The sequence below is a fragment of the Opisthocomus hoazin genome, chromosome 1 (assembly GCF_030867145.1).
Source record: "Opisthocomus hoazin isolate bOpiHoa1 chromosome 1, bOpiHoa1.hap1, whole genome shotgun sequence".
NCBI lineage: Eukaryota > Metazoa > Chordata > Aves > Opisthocomiformes > Opisthocomidae > Opisthocomus > Opisthocomus hoazin.
This window is the reverse complement of record NC_134414.1, coordinates 28,521,074-28,541,109: the sequence shown is the minus strand read 5'-3', so window position 1 is coordinate 28,541,109 and position 20,036 is coordinate 28,521,074. Positions and strand designations below refer to the sequence as shown.

General features: G+C 40.1%; 1 protein-coding gene across 3 annotated transcripts in view; it reads right to left on the bottom strand.

Annotated features, from left to right (window-relative positions):
* PDS5B (PDS5 cohesin associated factor B) overlaps positions 1-20,036 on the bottom strand; it is a 129,976-nt gene that overhangs the window by 90,059 nt on the left and 19,881 nt on the right. For all 3 annotated transcript variants that reach the window (XM_075420258.1, XM_075420277.1, XM_075420267.1), the window contains exons 2-6: positions 9,742-9,867; positions 6,576-6,779; positions 2,043-2,129; positions 1,848-1,945; positions 326-452 (exon numbers count right to left, since the gene is read on the bottom strand). In XM_075420258.1, coding sequence (XP_075276373.1) covers positions 326-452; positions 1,848-1,945; positions 2,043-2,129; positions 6,576-6,779; positions 9,742-9,849 — 624 coding nt within the window. In that variant the 5' untranslated portion in view covers positions 9,850-9,867. The remainder of the gene's footprint in view (positions 1-325; positions 453-1,847; positions 1,946-2,042; positions 2,130-6,575; positions 6,780-9,741; positions 9,868-20,036) is intronic.

Sequence of the window (20,036 nt, the reverse complement as noted above, 5' to 3'; positions counted from 1 at the left end):
ACTAATTAAAAACTTTCCAAATGATATATGTATCTTTTACATAAACTTCTGCTGGTATTGACTGTATATTAAAAAAAAAGTGTATAAATTCACATGACATTAAAGTTTTTAGATGACTATGACCACTGATACTTTGGTTTATGGCAAGTGAATCAAAGCAATGAAACACTACAGAATTTTATGCCTATTAAATAATTATTTGTTTGCTTAAAAAAACAAACAAGTAACAGGAACACATTTGCTCCAGCCATTCTCTCAATGGAATTTAAGTATCTTAATACATACGTTCAACAAATCACAAAAAGAAGCCACTATTAAGTCTTACCTTATGTGCTGGCACTAGATTAACTAACACTGTATCCAAAAGTTCCTGCGACACAGTATCTCCCTCGCAAATGATAGAGCTCATTAGATCAACCATGTGCATGTGTACTTTTTGGTTATGACCGTTGCTGAAATTAAAAACAAGAATTCTTAGTGTACTACTCATATAAAATACAGTTTCCATCCAGACTACTCCCTATGTTGATGCCAAATAAGGAACAGAATAATTAAAACACAAGTTGTCTTAGAAGTTAAAATACTGAAGTCCCTTGGCTGCATATACTACTATCCAAAATGTTCTTGAATCTCATGCCCCCTTTTTGATAGGACGAGAGACAATGGCCTCAAGTCGCGTCAGCGGAGGTTTAGATTGGATATTAGGAAAAATTCCTTTACTGAAAGAGTGGTCAGGCATTGGAACAGGCTGCCCAGGGAAGTGCTGGAGTCCCCATCCCTGGAGGGGTTCAAAAACCATGTAGATGTGGCACTTCGGGACATGGTTTAGTAGGCATGGTGGTGTTGGGGTGACAGTTGGACCTAATGATCTTAGAGGTCTTTTCCAACCTTAATGATTCTATTCTGCAATTCATTTACTATCATTCTAAAAGAGTAAGAGGACTGTATCTGTTCCTACCATGAAAAGACAGTGTATTAGAACATCCCTCCCCTCTCCCCAATACTGGTGAGACTTCATCTGGGTGCTGTGTCCAGTTCTGGACTTCCCAGTACAAAAAGGACATGGACAACCTGGAGTCAGTCCAGCAAACGGCCACAAAGATGACTAAGGGACTGGTGCAGTTCTCATACAAGGAGAAGCTGAGAGCGTTGACATCTTTTTTTAGCCTCGAGAAGAGATGGCTTCGGTAGGAACTTATCGTTACGCTTAAACAGCTGATGTTGGGAGTAAATAAGACAGAGCCAGAGTCTTCTCAGTAGTGTTCAGTGACAAGGTAAGAGATGATGGACACAAGGTGAAATACAGGACATACCATTTAAACATAAGAAAGGGAAATTTTTTAAATGTAAGGGTGATTGAGCACTAGAAGGTTGCCCAGAGAGGCCATGGAATCCCCATCCTCGGAGATGCTCAAAATCCAACTGGCTACAGTCCTCAGTCTTGGGCACTCTGCTTTAGCTGACCCTGGTTTGAGCAAGGGGGGCAGACTAGACAATCTCTAGCAGTACCTTCCAGTGTTCACTATTTTCTGACTCACATTTTTATAGCAATAATCCTCCAAATTTCTTAGAACTGCATATTGCACCATTCGCTTTCAATTTCAAGAATCAAAATAAACACAGTAAAAGACAATCAAAGTAAGTTTCTTAGGGGGAAAAAGAAAACATATTTGCAGTGTTTCTTGTTTAATTAAAACAGGCAAAACTCACAGCTTGTTATATTTATCTGGCTACCTTTAGTCTGAATTACAAAACTAAGCGTCACACAATAAACTCAACACTTAGGTTTAAAACATCTGAGCTCAACTGTGCAATAATATATTACAACTGGGGATGACAATACTTACTTTATTACTGAAAACAGCGTCCTGTACAACTGTGTAAAAATCTCATTGCTGTCTTCTAACTCAAAGCATATGTTATAAGACTTGACCCAAGCAATGTTCTGTATTGGACAGGAAAAAATAAAAGGAGTAGTTAATACAAGATTAAGCTGAAAAACTACATTTAACAGCTCTTATGAAGTAAGTTATGAAGCTTACCTCAAGCAAATAAAAATACCGATTGAACTGGGGGCTTTTTGTATCTTCTAAACCCTTAAGTTGCCTTGTTATGAACATAAATATATCCTGAAGAGAAAGAAGTGATAGTTGTTTAATCAATTGCAATGAAACTTCCAAAGTTAAAATAATCACCTTTCTAAAATGACTAGTATCATTCATCACTACAAAATACACAGCAATGACAAACACACTATTTCACTGTCCAAAAGCAGATGATCTACAAAACATCACAGAGAATGTCAAGGTGTAATTTTAAAATGCTTTATGTTTCTTAAAGGGTTGCAAAAGTAACCTTTTTCTACAGTAGCAGAAGTTTTTTTCTTTTCCACAGAAAAACATTCAGCTTTACAAACAGAGCTACAACTGGCTGATGTGCTGCAGAAGTCAAAAGATTATTCAGAAGGACAATGAATTTACATTTTTACTTTATACCGCAGTAAGTTTTGACAGAAGAAGGAGAAAAAAAGCAGTCAGCAACTGCAGCTTTCTTCAGAGTATTACTATGTTTATACTGTATTGTTTGTGCACTTCTCGATCATCATGACACTGACACAGATCACGTCTCTTGCAAAAACCAATAAACCAAGTTTCTCCTCCTTGCTTTAGCAACTTTCAGCACCAGAAGACTTCTTCAGAAAAAGTCACACCAGAATAAATTCAAGCAGGTTGTAAAGAAAAAATGGCTGATTATGAACGGAATGGAAACACTCAAGTTGTTTTTTTAAATCCTTTTTACATTCAGGTAACTAACAGCTGGAAATTCATAAGTACTATATTAAACCAAAAGATTCAGAAGGACGTAATACCAGAAACTGTTCAGAACCTCAACTGTATCGATAATATTTTATCTAACAATCTAGGTATAAATCAAACAAATTCCAAAAGGTATAAAGTTGCCATAATAAACACAAGAAAGCCTTACAGTTACTCCTGAAAAAAACTATCCTAGAAATACTCTAGAAAGCTTTTCTGCAACATTTTCAAACGACTGTTTCCCCTCGCCCTCCCAAGAATAATGAGATGGACAAAAGATGAGAACGGGGTTCCCTTTTTCTACGGCTACAACCACAAAATCCAGTCTTAATAATAAAGCCAAGCATTTGTTGTGGTTCTAGGTAATCCTGGTAAAAAAGCACAGCAGGCACACTGTTCAGAGATACAGCTACGTTAATGTTTGAATTTAGATCAAGATAGTGGCTTTGAAGTGTTAAGTAAGGATGACCAGAAGAATCACTGTTTGGTTCACACTCCAGATCAGTTACAGAGTATATGAACTAGACTCTTGAGCTGAAATTAAACCAGAAGACATAGTTCAAAGGACACATCTAATAGACTCCAACCACTAAAGAGCATTCAGTCCACAGGCAAAAACCAGTCTGAAGAATCCCCCCTCAAAACCTAGTGCCTGAACCACCTGTTGTTAGCAGGTCAGCAGCCCATCCAGAATGAGTTCCATCATCTAAAAAACTGGTACACCAGAAGACGCTGTGAAGTTTAGAAGACATACAAATTAAGTCTCAGTGAAGAATAAGATTCAACTAAAGAAGAAAGGGAGCATCCCAGAGAATGACCAATGCCAAACACAAGAACCACTTCATCTTAGAACTCATGCCCTAGGTATAATTATTCCGTTAAACCTGTACAGATAAATCTCAATCAGTTCATTTTAACACAGTATCTTTACTTTTTATCCTTTAGTTCAGTATGCAACACTTACTCACTGAACGTGACTCAAAGACTCTATTGAGATGAAAACTGATTTTCCTAATTTTTATACAGTACACATCACTGTATGTTGTATGAATACTTATATTAATGGGTGGCATACATATACGGTATGTCTGACATCTGAATGCTTCATAAATAATGGCATCACTTAAAAAAGTAATAATTTACTTTTATTTATTTTTTCCAATTCCTGTTTTAAATGAAGCAAGATAGACTAAACTCAAAAGTACTTACTAATTTTTAATATCTAGTGTAATACAACCCAAAGGTTTTCCCTTTTTTGAGCATAAAGAACATACTATGTGAAAATGCATTTATAAATGCAGAACACAGGATGAAGTAAACTTGTATTGCTATTTCTTAGCTGCAGCCCTATCACAAAGTGGGCAATATGGTTTCACATCAGACTCCATAAAGCAAATCTACATTAGAACCCAGACTCTAAAAACAAAAGCACTTCAGCTTCAGGAGGAACACTGAATGTTTTTTATGGATTGTTGCCTTGATACCAGTTAACCATGTAACGGCTTACAGCAAGCATCAGAGCAATGGCTTTTACCACAGCAGAACTTCAACTACCAGAATGTGTTCTATCATATACACACTTAAACATCTCCATCTCAGCTGAATCAGACAGACAGGCACACAGTCCATTTGTCCAAGTGGTTTTCTTTCACACATACCAGTGATCAGAACATCTTCCTCCCAGAAGATTAGATTTGGGCTCTAGGCTTTCCCCAGACTGAAGAGGACTTAAGTTAGAAGTTTCCAGGTCCCACAAGAGCAATCCTGCTCCAGTTTTGCTTTTAGCCTATTCATGGCATTTTCCATCCCTGTTGTCAAAGCTCTTTCAACATTCAGCAAGGAATGCAAGACTTCTACTAAGGACAGACAAAAGAGAGGGAAATCTCAAATTCTGATCCCTTCTCTCAGTATCTTGCTTGCACCATGCATAAGTCGGAGAGATCTGAAGAGTATGAAGCAAGGGCGATTTACATTTTCCCCTCTGAAGAAATGATCCTTTTCAGCACTTCCCTTTTCCATCTTCAGCTTTGGTGCTAAAAATACTAGAAGAGACTCAAAGCTGTAGCATGGATAGGATATTAAATACTGGGTAAAAGTATTGCCAAGATATAATCCAAGAGCAAGCATTCTTCCTCTTACCTCTTTGTCATGAAGTGGAGGGAACTCTTCAACATTTGTATCAGAGATTGTCCTGCAACCACAAACGCTGTGTTCAGCAGAAACTGGTTTGCCAAAACCTACCTCAGTAGCGCCAAGCAAAGATCTATTGTTTGTTCTTTCTTTATTTCTCAAAAACTTTTCAGAAATCTGCATCAAGAAACTGAATTCTGAAATCTACACAGGTTACAGAACTGAATGCTGACAGTGGAAGTCCCTAGTCTATTCAGAGCTCTACCCAAGTAGTAGTAGTATGTTTACACTGGCAGTGTGAGATCAGTAATGTAAATCTTCCAATACCATATACTATAAATCCGAAACTTAGTAGCATTTGATAGATAAAATTCTGTAAGGAAAAACATTATCATTTGTCAGCCCAACTCAGAAAAAGAGAAAAAAACCTCTAAGCCTAACAAGCAAAGGAAAACACACACTCAAAACTGAAGTAGAAATCACAACAGCTCAAACCCAGACTTAAACATAACATGGCAGAGAAAAGTAATGTTTGTCTCCAGCTGAAGATGGTGTAATCAATAAGTCACTTAACTAGGGAGTGTGTAACCAGAGGCACAACAATTCAGAATTAAGAAAATACATCTATTTTCAGATACAGAAACCCCTAGTTTCCAGTTCCCAGTATGTCTGGTAACAAAAGGATGTACTACAGTTGAAACCGTACTGTTTGCCCTACTAATGAAGCCTTCTGGTGCAACCACTACATCAGAAATTGAGTGATTTCTTCCACTGTAATAGATAGACCTTCCACCACAACCATCTTTTCATCCTACTGGGGAAAAAACAAGCAAAACACAAAACAAAAAAGCCCACACACACTCTTCAGTCAGGGAAAGAAAAAAACGTACGCATTTTTCAGTGTTATTTTTCCCCTGCAAAATTTTCTGTAAGACTCAGATCATCACACTAGATTCACACTGTGTATGGGAAGTAGTTTCATTTTGTGAGTTAGAAAGAAAGTTAGTTTTCTATTAAAAAAAAGTTAAAAAGAAAAACCTCAAAGCAATTGAAAAATAAAATTTTTCTGAAACAAACAGGGCAGATCTGTTCAAACCCGGCAGCTCTCTATCAACCATCTCCATCTAGTGGGACCAGTGATGTCTGTAGTTGCAGAATTTTCCAGTTCATATCAGAAATAATTATCCTCTGTATACTTTTTCTTTGTTTCAGTAGAGCCTTTATCTATAAAAATACAGTAATCATCTCTTCCTAGTTCAACTGGAAACAGCAAGGGTATTTTCCTTTTTGAAGGAATCAGCTAGCTGGCAAGAGATTATGATAAAAGCTATAGAAACATCAATATGCCTAAAGTAACAGACCACTATCTGCAAATCCCAGTGACAGTTCAATAAAACATTTCTCTTCAATATAAATGCAAAACTCTACAAGGTATTGAAGACGCACTATATATCACTTTATCTAATGAACATTTGACCTGACTGAACAACCCTATCTAAGAATCAAGTGAAAACCTTGGATTGCTTAGGCTGAACCAGAAATAAAAGGGGGTGGGGGGAAGTTCTAATCAATTATATCAATCATTCAGTTTAAAAACCTGGTGTGGAAAAAGAGATTAATTCAATTTACCTTTAGTTTATCTGGTGAAGTGTATGGAGCTTCAGGAGCATAAATTCTGAAAATATCAGCAAGACAACATGCTACCAACAAACGTACATCCTTATCAGGATGTTTGAGGAAAAAATCTGAAGCAAGATGTAAAGCAAGATTTAGGTAGAGCTCCTTTTCTTCTTCAGAGTCCTGGTCCATATCCATGAAAGTTTTCACAACCATCTAAAAAGACAGACAGACATCAGTACATAAAATTACATACTCTGTGTACGTACTGAATTTTCAGTCCCTACTGAAAATTCCTTTTCTGGTTTTGTGCAACTTCCACCAGAAGCAGTATTAGCAATGCAGCAGTACTCATTTGAGTAACCAGTGTCTTATTATTCAGGGTACAGGAAGGACCTAGTCAAGTCCTCTGTCAGTTGTCCCAACACACAAGTCTCAGCAGAGTTAAGAGTTACTGAAAGCCTGGCTTGTAGTACCTCACATATCTTTTTGATAAACCATATAATCAAGTTGGTCAACTCAAAAAATACAACAACATTCACCGTTACAGCCATTCACTGAAAAAATTTCAAAACAGCAAAACTTTATGCAAAATGTTTATTTCTCCCTAAAGTATTTAGGGTTACAATTTATTTTCCTCCTCTTCTCTTTCAATTTCAGGTTTTTCCTCTCCCACTGCTCTGAGGACAAGTTTATCCCCTGTGCTGCCCACAAGCAGAGTACACACTTTCAGTGGAAGCACATATAAATCCAGTGCAGCTCAGCAGCATGCGCGTTGTCTCACAGGACTAAAACACCCATTAGTATTACTAGAAATCCAGTAGACTAAAGTTATAGAAGAAGAAGAAAAAAAAAAAAAAAAAAAATCAGGGACACCAAGTACTTAACACCCTAAACAGAACAAAAAACAAGAAAAGCCATAATTAATAACTGCTAGTTAGTGAGGATTCTTACATTCAAAAAACTGTTTAGAGGAGCAAAACCTATTGACAAAGCAAAGAAATTACGTTTTTGTCCAATTTCTTATTTGAATCACAGAGACAGAGTTATTTTAAGGGGTTCAACTCTCATTTAAATTAACAAAATGGCAATAAAGACTTAATTACACAACCCTCATAATTAAAGTCAAAACTCCCATCTATTTCACCAGTGCATGAAGAGATGTTTTTCAAGAATAATGATATCAGTAAAGCTCCTCACAAAAAGAAAAAAACAAAAAAAACCCAAAACCAAACATAAAACCCAAACAAACAAAACATAAAACACTCCCACAACCTCAAAACACTACAAATTGTTTTACTTTGCTGTAGTTTGTTTCATTTAAAAAAAAAGAGTTCTTGCAACAACTACGGTTTTTTGCCTACTATAGAAATGAATGGTCAGTTTCTCTTCCCTGACAACATGAATTTCTATACTGATCAGGACAACAAAATCAGTCATTTTGTCTCCAGAGCAGTCTGTCACAGGGTTTAACAAAAAACAAAGAAAAACAAACAAGTTCTCCTAGCATCCTGCAAAGCAATGGGTTAGAGGATTCTTGAGTGTGAAATCACACCCAGACCACCATGATTCATACTCCTGGAGCTGTATCTTCCAAATGTGGCCCATATTTCTTAACCTACTCAATATTTCTGGCTCCTACATCTTTCCACAGTAATAAGCTTTGGAATTTAGTTCTATAACATATAGAAAATATGTTATTAGACTGCTGGTCTAAAAATTAATATATTTCATCAAATGATGACTTGGTTCTTGTGTATGAAGATAAACTGGAAAAAACGGCTCTTCCCACACTACTGATCTTTTGAAATATTTATCACCTTCTTTGTCTCCAGTGTTAGTTTGTAACTCCAACCATTTAGTTTCTACCTCCTTTCCAAACTACTGTAACTTGGAGATGGTGTGGATCAGAAATGCGTAGATTCGTGAGGCAAGTTATGCTAATATATAAAATCACTGAGCATGTTTTCCATTTTATTCTCAATTTCCCAATAATTCTTGTTTATATAAATATATTGTTATTAACAAACAGCAGCCTGCCAGCTTGTGTAAATTAAAATCCACACAGAAGTGCTTCTTCCTTATTACTTATATGAATTTGGCAGTCAGGGAAACAAACAGGCTAATAGTTCACCTATTCATTAACTACTGTTCTTTAGCACCTGAAACTGTCTACAGTGTAGGTCTATGCACTTGTAGTATAGCCTAAATCATCCAATCCTTCATAAAAGAAACACTGTGTGGTTTTCTCTCTGCCTGCCTACCGATGAATGCACACCCAGAATAAACAGCTGACAAGAAATACAGGACCATCCTGCAAAGTATACTTCTCCTGTAATCATGATCATTCATCCTGATGAAGATGACAGAACAGAAGGGACTAGACAGGAATCCTTGTGTTCTGGAGTTTTATTAGTTTTTGTTCATTTACCAGTAGCTCCAAACGACTTAAAACTACTTCTTAAGAAAAAAAAACCTCCAAATTAAGCTCTTCCAGCTGTCAGAACAGTTAAGGTTCCTCTCCCACATCTGTTCCCTCCTGTTTCACAGGGCAAACCCAAGTTTCCGGTATTCCTTCTGCACAATACTAACAGGCCTGCCCTTTTGTGAGAGTATATGAATAGATAAAGAACTGTAGTAACATAATTATCCCCTAAGTGTCTCCAACCTCCCTGCAGAGTTAGGCCAAATAAAGTGGTCAAGAAATTCAGGAGAGAGAAATACGCAGTATAATCAAAGACTTTCATTACAATACAGGGTAAAAAAAATGAGAATACAGTGGTGTTTATAAACAACTCAAAAAGCACAAATGCATGAAAGGAATTTATTCTGATGCATCCATATTACTGCCAAAATTATGACTCTCTTTAAGTTTTCCAGTACCACCACCTCTAAAAAGCACTGATTTGCTGTAGGAGCTGAAATAAAATTTAACTAGTATTTGAAATTAATATAGCTTATTTCCATTTGTAATTTTTTAACTCATCTAATAGTTTTTTGACATTTCACTTCAAGAAAGTGGTAGAACAGAAGGCACAGTAGCCAACAAGTTCCTCCTCTGAGCACAGCAAAGACAAACCCCAAAAGGAAAAAAAACAATCCTTTCAGATAGAAAATAGGATCACTGAATGCTGTATACAAGAAACTTCAACCTGCAAACAGTTACTTGCTCACTAACCTTCAGCCTTCTCACCATCTCTTCTTTAGATATTTTATCCGAGATTTCTTTGACTCCTGGAGGATATGTGATTTTTCCATCATTGGCTCTTGTCTTTGAATGAGCCATGATTTCACGATTTTAAAGCTGTGGAAAGAAATTAAGAAATCAATGTTGTTTAGCTTGCTTAACTTACCTGCCCTGCACAAACAAAATTCAACTAGAAATATACAGACAAAACCCACATAAAGAAAAAAAATGGACAGAAGACTTTGATCATTTTCAGTGATCTACACTGTGCCAGACAGCAACTGTTTTGATATTCAGGTCCTACAGATTGTCCTATACTACAATAAAACTCTCAAGAAGTACGCAACAGAAAAGCTAAAACCCCCCACTCCTGAATGTATTTGGTCTTCACACTTAGAGATGCAACCAAGCATCATCTTACCTTCTTGTATGAATTATTATAACCACTTGGTAATAATAAATACTAGGCAGTTTGAATTTTTAGATTCTCTGAGAACAGACATCTGAAGTGGACTTTGTGTTTTCCAGATGATTAACTAGAGCACAATTTCCCCAAAAGTCTAAATAGCTGTGCTGTTGAAGTGCCACACATCACTAATTTTAATTTGCGAATACTGCCAGACAAGCAGCAGATAGAGAACGAAGTACGGACAAGAACAGTGCAGACCAGACGCAAGTCTTTCCTCTACGCCATAAAGCCAAGTTTTTAAGCAAAAGATTACAGATAAGCAACAGTATCTTCTTGCTAAATTCCAACTATGAAAACAACTCAGTTACTCAGTCCCTTTAAACGAATGCAAATACAGACTGCCACCTAACCAATCCTAACCTATACAAAGTTCCACTGCTGTAGAGAACAAAGCTGAACTGCAAGCTTTACTTGCACAAAAGCAATTAATACAAAAGACAGTGAAAAAAACAGGCAACATGTGTTGGGATAATTAGGAGTTTAGAAAAAGAGTCTACCAGGGCACTTACAAGTCAAGAATATAACAAAACAAAAAACAAAACAAACAAAAAAAACACCCACAAAACAAAAACACCAAAAACAAAGGAAACTAAAATTGCTTCGTCATTTGTCTTCATATTTTTATTTACAAGTTGGAAACACTTCCTTCACAGTCACCACTTCCCGGAACTGTGAATTCCACATCAAGCATTTTCTTCCTACTGACATCCTGTACAAGGAGGACCTACGTACACTTCAAACATCTCAGAACTATAACCTCAGACATAAAAATCAGCCAGAACCCACAAGAAGAGATAGGCTAGAAGCATGCTCCCTAACAGCATGGTGTAACCTACCATCATTGAGACTTACTGGCCCAAGCCAAGGCATTCTACATTGAAGGAAACTGGACCATGAAACACACTCATCCACCCACCCCGAAAAAATATCCCAAAGTGGTTTGTACTCTTCAGTCCACATTTCACAGGAACAACTCAAGTTACAGATTTTGCTTCATCTTCTACAAAACAAAAAGTTAACACTGACGTTTAAATAACTTTTCTAATGAACACCTATAGTAAAAAACATCTTTATTTTTGGAAATGGGGAAAATATGAGTAGAATGAATATAATCGTATGTAATCCAACAGGCATGACAGAAAAACCAACTCAGTTTCTGTCACCTCTGTACTTATGTATACACAGCAGCTGAACCAAGTGCTACATACTTGCAGTTGTAGTAAAAACAGACAATGAGAAAGCTGGGACACAATAAAACTCATTGAGGTAACTTTTTCTAATACTCTCAGAAAATATGATGCCGCCTTTATCCCAGTTATATTTCTTAATGCACCGTCATGACAGTAAGTCCAGAACTCCTCAAAAATGCACAGAAGATGTAACCAAGTTTACTCTTATTGTTGTTTGACGTAGATCCTCCATCCTACCTTTCAGATGGAATGATGTTATATATCACAGCTAAATCCATTTTCACAGCTCATTACAGTAAAAGGGAGTTTTGCTCCCCTTAATACAGAATCACAGAATGTTCGGGGTTGGAAGGGACCGCTGTGGGTCATCTGTAGGTGACCCTGCTTCAGCAGGGGGGTTGGACTAGATGACCCACAGCGGTCCCTTCCAACCCCTACCATTCTGTGATTCTGTGATCCAGTCCAACCCCCCTGCCGAAGCAGGGTCACCTACAGCAGGCTGCACAGGACCTTGTCCAGGTGGGTCTTGAACACCTCCAGAGAAGAAGACTCCACAACCTCCCTGGGCAACCTGTTCCAGGGCTCCGTCACCCTCAGAGGGAAGAAGTTCTTCCTCGTGTTCAGACGGAACTTCCTATGCTTCAGTTTGTGCCCATTGCCCCTTGTCCTGTCGCTGGGCACCACTGAAAAGAGTTTGGCCCCATCCTCCTGACACCCACCCTTCAGATATTTATAAGCATTTAGAAGGTCCCCTCTCAGCCTTCTCTTCTTCAGCATAAACAGGCCCAGCTCCCTCAGCCGTTCCTCCTAGGAGAGATGCTCCAGTCCCCTCATCATCTTTGTAGCCCTCCTCTGCACTGTCTCCAGTAGCTCCTCATCTTTCTTGAGCTGGGGACCCCAGAATTGGACACAGTACTCCAGATGGGGCCTCACTAGGGCAGAGCAGAGGGGGCAAATATGAGAATGTGTAAAAGCATCAGATGCTTTGCTGGACCAACTGAACTCACCAACTCAGAAAAAACAGCCTAATTGGTTTTGAAACACATATGACAAGCATCAAAGCTAACTGAAGGCAAGGAACAGGAAATAAGGGAACTGGGGAACAAAACTCCCCCTTCCCATGGTGGATAGCTGTCAAATCAGATCAACTGCAGTGGAAACCTCATTCGAACATGGTGATATAGTCCCATTTGGAGCACATCATAAAAATAATTCAAAGACTATAGTCAAGCTGAACTGTCCAGTTGGTATGTCCAACTGACATGCCACCAAGCTTTTAAGCCTGAGTGGCATCCAAGGTCTGGGTTTGAAACTGAACATTTGTATTGTGTTCATGTGGCAAGGTTTTGGTAGCAGGGGAGGCTGCAGGGATGGCCTCTGTGGGAAGACATCAAGGGCTGCCCTCAGGACAGAGAGAGACAGTTCCAGCCAGCTCCGAAATGGACTCACCCCTGGCCAAAGCTGAGCCCATCAGGCACCTCTGTGATAACGTATATAAGAAACGGTAAAAACATGCTGCACAGCAGCTACGAGAGAGAGAGAAATGAGAAAAACGTGAGAGAAACAACCCTGCAGACAACAAGGTCAGTGAAGAAGAAGGGGGAGGAGGTGTTCCAGGCACTGGAGTAGATTCCCCTGCAGCCCACAGAGAAGACAACAGTGACACAGGTTGTCCCCCTGCAGCCCACTGAGGACCATACTGGAGCAGATATCCACACTGCAGCCTGCCGAAGGGAGCCCACGCTGGAGCAGGCTCCTGGCAGGACCGTGATCCTGCAGAGGACCCACGCTAGAGCAGTTCGTTCCTGAAGGGCTGTACCTCATGAGAAGGGCCCATGCGGGAGCAGTTCTTGAAGAACTGCAGCCCATGGGAAGGACCCACGTTGGAGAAGCTTGTGAAGGACTCCATCTCTTGGTTAGGACCCATGTTGAAGTGGGGGAAAAAGTGTGAGGAAGGAGTGGGAGAGATGAACGGTTATGAACTGCCCACAACTTCTTATCTCCCCTGTGCTGCTCGACAGGGAAGGGGGAAGATAAAAGAGTTGGAAAGGAAGGAGTGAAGTTGAACCTGGAAAGAAGGGGGCTGGGGAGAAGGTGCCTTTAGTTTTACCTTTTTTTGTCACCACCCTGCTCTATTTTTAACTGGCAATAAATTAATCTTCTCCAAGTCAAGTCTGTTTTGCCCATGATAGTTATTGGTAACTGATTCTCCCTGTATTTATCTGACCCATGAGCTTTTTCATCTTATGTTCTCCCCTGCTCTGTTGAGGAGGGGAAGTGAGAGAGCAGCTGGGTGGGCGTCTAGCAGCCACCCAAGGTTAATCCATCCCAACATCTAACACCATCTAGAAAGATGGAAAAGATTTTTTTCCTGGAAAGATTTTTTTCCTCCTCCATGAAAAAAAGATTGCTGTTACAACCACAAATTATCAAAACAAACCATTCTTTTTAGTCAGGAGGAACGGTCAGCAGTTTTAAAATTAAAAACTACTTTGACCAATTTTCCCTGTTTTTCAAATGGACTCTGAAGTAACAAATTCAGGACCTAGACCACCAGAGTATTACCACATTCTGGAGCACTGCAATCTTCATCAGTTCAGAGTTGCATTTCCCCCCGCCGTCTGAGATTTGGAAAACCTATTATAGGTTATACAAGTTGGATTGTTGGTAAGAATACACTTATAGAGGTGCCGGGCAAGAGGCTAAGTGTCATTTGAACTTCATTTTGCAGCTACAGCAAAGATAAAGTTTGACAAACCTACAGTTACATAGGGTACATAGCTTATGCCTCTCAGAAACACAGAGAATATTAAATAGGAATTAATTTTCTATAAAATTAATACATCTAATCTTACAGGGCCAAAAATTAATTTTGAAAAGGTTCCATGAAACAGAATAAATAACCTTTTAAACTTCCTGTGTAACAAAAATTTGCAGATCACTCCTGAATGTTTTCGAGGATTAACAGTAAACTGTACTGTGGGGTGGGGGTGAATATCATTTAAAAGAAATAGTAAAAAATAAAACCTATCATTCAACAAGAGAAAATTCAATACTACACTACCCCTTTACACAACAGTTATGACTTCAACCATTACCTAAATAAGAATTAATTAGCTTGTTACATCCCACTGGTAGAAGCTTCTGCTCTTCTGGACTGCAGCAATAGCTGTGATAGCTTGCTCTGTCAAAATAATCTGTGTTGAACACTTAGCAGGATCTAGGTGGTTTGGTTTTTTTGGTTTGTTGTTTGGGTTTGGGGGGAAGGAGTATTTTTAACCTGATTCTAGCCAAATGAAAGTCTCTGCGATTTCCCATAACAGTTACACCAGCTGTTTCAGTTAACTTTTGTCAGGCAAAAGGAAGACAGTGACAGGTAAGAACAGCAGCCTCAAGGCCAGCTGTACCTAGAACACGTCTGAGTATTAAAGTCCATAAGCCAGTGAGGTGATATCCAATGACTGAACTTCAAAAAGCTTGTTAAATTTGTTTTTAAAGATGTACTGTCTTCTTTTGTAATATACTGGAGGATGACAAGTATTTTGAAAAAAGGCAATTCTTTCAAAGTTTCTCTGAGGTTCATCAACAAGAGACTCAGCTGACTTGTTTTTTACTTTTTAACAACTGAATCTTTAGAAGTTTTCCACAATGTTTTCAGAAATCCAATATTATTCCATATACACCATCAGAAGGAAAAGAAAAAGAAAAACACTCACATGGATATCTTGAAGGCAAGAAAACACTTGGGATAATGAGATGCTTTGCACCAGCCAGAATATAAGCTTATTAACTAGTTGGTAAGATGTCCACTGTTTCTACTGACATATGAGAACAAAGAAGGAAAATCTTACAAGAAACTTCAACAAATATATAACCTACAAATGCTAATCCTAATACATAGGAACGAAAATCACGATTCAATCGGGCTTTGGTTATGTTATGCAGTACTACAAGCTAACTCAAGTATTCAAAAACTACACAGAAAATAAACATACCTTAAGCCAATGCAGTATTTTAAATATGAATTCCACTCCTTGTACAGAAGGAAATGATACAGTAGGACTTCAGATGTCTAAGCACTGCTTCTTTCAACACAGCAGCACCATTGCAACTGTAACTTGAAAGACTTGAAATCAGGAACCAAGAGCAAGTCTGTAGAAGTACATGGAATAATGGTATGTATAGAAAAGCTTGACAAACTAAAAACTAAATCATACAGGGGAGGTGATTGAAGAAGCTAGTAGAAGAAAAAGAAACAAAGAAAAGAAAGACCACAAAATACATACTCTTTGCACAATGATAACAGGAAAATTCAAGTATGGAAGAAGCCAAAAAAGTGGAAAGTTGCATTTATTGAACATTAAAACAGGGTGGATTAAAGTCGTCAGCCTCCTGTGACAAAAGTTAAACAGAAGATCATATTTAACGTAAAATTATGATTATCAGCCACACCATAGATGGGAAAATTTACTGCCCTAAACAGAGTTAATTAGTAACAAATACCATTGCCAAAATTTGGTCAAACTCAAATAAACAAACTACAGATTAGTAGTTCTGTATGTAATTAGCAGGACGCAGTCACTACTGAGTTCCAGCTAAGCCTATTGACCATGATATCATATATTAAAGTATTCGATATTCGGATGGTTTCTATAAAGTATGTAATTCTTTATGAATAGTTTAACTACACATACTCTACTTGCTCAACAGTATCAAATAAATATTCATAGAATCACAGAATGCATTAGGTTGGCAGAGGCCTTTAGAGGTCACCTAGCTCAACCCCCCCTGCAGTGAGCAGGGACATCTTCAACTAAACCAGGTTGCTCAGAGCCCCATCCAACCTGGCCTTGAATAATTCCAGGGATGGGGACTCCACTGCCTCTCTGGGCAATCTGTGCCAGTGTTTCACCACCTTCACTGTAAAAAATTTCTTCCTTATATCCAGTCCAAATCTACCCTCTCTTAGTTTAAAGCCGTTACGCTTGCCCTGTCACAACAGGCCCTGAAAAAAAGATTGTCCCCATCTTTCCCGTAGGCCCCCTTTAAGTACTCAAAGGTTGCAATAAAATCTCCCTGCAGCCTTCTCTTCTCCAGGCTGAACAGCCCCAACTCTTTCAGCCTTTCCTCGTAGAAGAGGTGCTCCAGCCCTCTGATCATTTTGTGGCCCTCCTCTGGACTCGCTCCAACAGCTCCATGTCTTTCCTCTGCTGAGGGCTCCAGAGCTGGACGCAGGACTCCAGGTGGGGTCTCACCAGAGCAGAGCAGAAGGGCAGAATCACCTCCCTTGACCTGCTGGCCACGCTTCTCTTGATGCGGTCCAGGATACGGTTGGCCTTCTGGGCTGCAAGTGCACACTGTTGGGTCATACTGAGCTTCTCATCAACCAGCACTCCCAAGTCTTTATCCACATGGCTGCTCTCAATCCATTCACCCCACAGCCTGTACCGATAGCGGGGGTTGCCCCTACCCAGGTGCAGGACCTTGCACTTGGCCTTGTTGAACTTCATGAGGTTCCCACAGGCCCACTTCTTAAGCTTGCCCTCTGGATGGCATCCTGTCTTTCTTGCGTGTCAACTGCACCACTCAGCTTGGTGTCATCTGAAAACTTGCTGAGGGTGCACTCGACCTCGCTGTCAATGTCATTGATGAAAATATTAAACAGCACCGGTCCCAGTACAGACCCCTGAGGGATACCATTTGTCACCAGCATCCATCTGCACATCGAGCCGTTGACCACTACCCTCCGGCTGTGACCTTCCAGCCAATTCCTTAGCCACCAAACAGTCCACCCATCAAATCCATATCTCTCCAATATAGAGAGAAGGATTTTGTGAGGGACCATGCTAAAGACTTTACAGAAGTCCAGATGGATCACATCTGTTGCTTTTCCCTTGTCCACTGATGCAGTCACTCCATCCTAGAAAGCCACTAGGTTGGTCAGGCAGGACTTGCCCTTGGTGAAGCCATGCTGGCTGTCTCAAATCACCTCCCTAGCCTCCATGTGCCTTAGCATAGCTTCTAGAAGAACCTGCTCCATGATCTTCCCAGGCACAGAGGTGAGGCTGACAGGTCAGTAGTTCCCAGGGTCCTCCTTCCTACCCTTTTTAAAAATGGGCACAATGTTTCCCTTCTTCCAGTCACCAGGGACTTCGCGTGACTGCCATGACCTTTCAAATATCATGGAGAGTGGCTTGGCAACTGCATCAGCCAAGTTCCTCAGGACTCTGGGATGCATCTCATCAGGTACCATAGACTTCTGTACATTCAGGTTCCTCAGGTGGTCATGAACCTGATCTTCCCTTACAGTGGGAGGGACTTTACCCCCCTGGTCCGCATGTTGTGGTCCATCAGCTCGGGAGGGGTGAGGAGAGAGGTTACCAGTGAAGACTGAGGCAAAAAATATTACACACGTGCAAATAAAAAAAGACTGACACCTTGCATATTAACCTATGCAATATATTTAGTAGGTCAATCATAGAATCATAGGTCGGAAAAGACCTCTGAGATCATCGAGTCCAACCATCAACCCGACAACACCATGCCTACTAAACCATATCCTGAAGTTTCACATGTTTTTTAAACACCTCCAGGGATGGGGACTCAACCACCTCCCTGGGCAGCCTGTTCCAATGCCTGACCACTCTTTCAGTAAAGAAATTTTTCCTAATATCCAACCTAAACCTCCCCTGACACGACTTAAGGCCATTGCCTCTCGTCCTGTCACTAGTTACCTAGGAGAAGAGACCGACACCTGCCTCGCTACAACCTCCTTTCAGGAGTACTTTCAATAAGTATCATTACAGGATGGTGAGTCATTAATCTAAAAGGGGGACTTAAACCACTGTCTATTTAATTGTATTTTGTTTGGGTGACAGTTCATATTGCTCACAGTGATTTAATTAACTGTGCTAACCATTAAACAAACTATGCCTTAACATACATGAAGTCATATGTCAACAGTACTTTTTCCACAGATCCATACGTGTTTGAATCTTATTCCTTCAGATATTTTTGTAGAAAACTTCTCCAAGAGATGAAGTAACATTTAACAAGTCAATTACTATATTCTTTGCAAGCCTGTCTCCTGTCATCCTATTGCTTCCTGTTTAAAAACCCAGAATTCAAACATTAAGACATACAAGATCACCAGAAAGTGATCAACTTCACAAACTTCATCATTCTTATTTTTCAGAACTTTCACTGAACTATACATAATTATTTACGTATGTCAGAGACTAAAAGGGTTAATATGCGTTAATGCCTCAAACATTGTGGTAAAATAGCTGCCTCAGCCCCAGGGCAGTCCTTCAAATAGCTGTCCTGAGCGGGCAGGACAGTGCCCACACGCAGTGGGGGTCTGCCAGCAACATCAGGCTGCAAACAAGATAACAGAGGATGGGGAGGGCGGACTGGAGGATGCACAGTTCCGCATCTCTGATGTGCCTTACCCAAATATGGCCAGAAGTCATACAAAAGTTCATTTGAGGAAGTGGCTTGAGACCCATCACAATGTCTCCGCCCCACTGGCACCTGTGCAGAAGATCCCAAACTTTCTGGAAGAATTGTCATATAAGTCACCAAGAGGTGTGACTAAGGGCAGAGATGGAATTATAAAAGACACATGTGCAATGAGCCTGGCGCACGCGCCCGCCACCAGAAGATGTCATGCCTGTCATCATCACGGTATCCTAGGGTGGTGATGTATCTTTTTTTGTTGTCCCTCTTTCTTTTCCTCTGTTTCTTTTACTCTCCTTCTCATGGAACGTTTTTGATAAGAACGCACATTGACAATGCTTTCCATGTTTTCCAAGGTACCTCTGTTATAAATAAAATGCCTAAATTGATCTTTTGATGTAGTTTCACCTTAATTTAGGCCGGGGGGATTCACAGAACCTAAGTCACTTTTCCCCTGCCACAGGCAGGACATGACAATGCAGTTACATCTTGAGATCAGTATTTTTAAATTATGTATACAAAATTTAAGAATCATAGAATGGTTTGAGCTGCAAGCGACCTTAAAGATCATCTAGTTTCAACCCCCCTGCCATGGCAGGGACACCTTCCACTAGACCAGGTTGCTCAAAGCACCATCCAGCCCAGCCCTGAACACTTCCAGGACGGGGGCATCAACAACTTCTCTGGGCAACCTGTGCCAGTGCCACACCACCATCAGAGTAAAGAATTTCTTCTCTACACCTAATCTAAACCTACCCTCTTTTCAGCTTGAAGCCACTACCCCTTGTCCTGTCACCATGTGTCCTTGTAAAAAGTCCCTCTCCAGCTTTCCTGTAGGCCCTCTTTAAGTACTCAAAGGTTGCAATAAGGTCTCCCCCCAGCCTTCTCTTCTGCAGGCTGAACAGCCCCAACTCTCTCAGCCTGTCCTCATAGGAGAGGTGCTCCAGCCCTCTGACCATTTTGCGGCCCTCCTCTGGACCTGCTCCAACAGGTCCCTGTCTTTCCTCTGCTGAGAGCTCCAGAGCTGGATGCAGGACTCCAGGTGGGGTCTCACCAGAGCGGAGTAGAGGGGCAGAATCACCTCCCTTGACCTGCTGGCCATTCTGCTTTTGATGGGACCCAGATACAGCTGGCTTTCTGGGCTGCGAGTGTCCATTGCCACATACAAG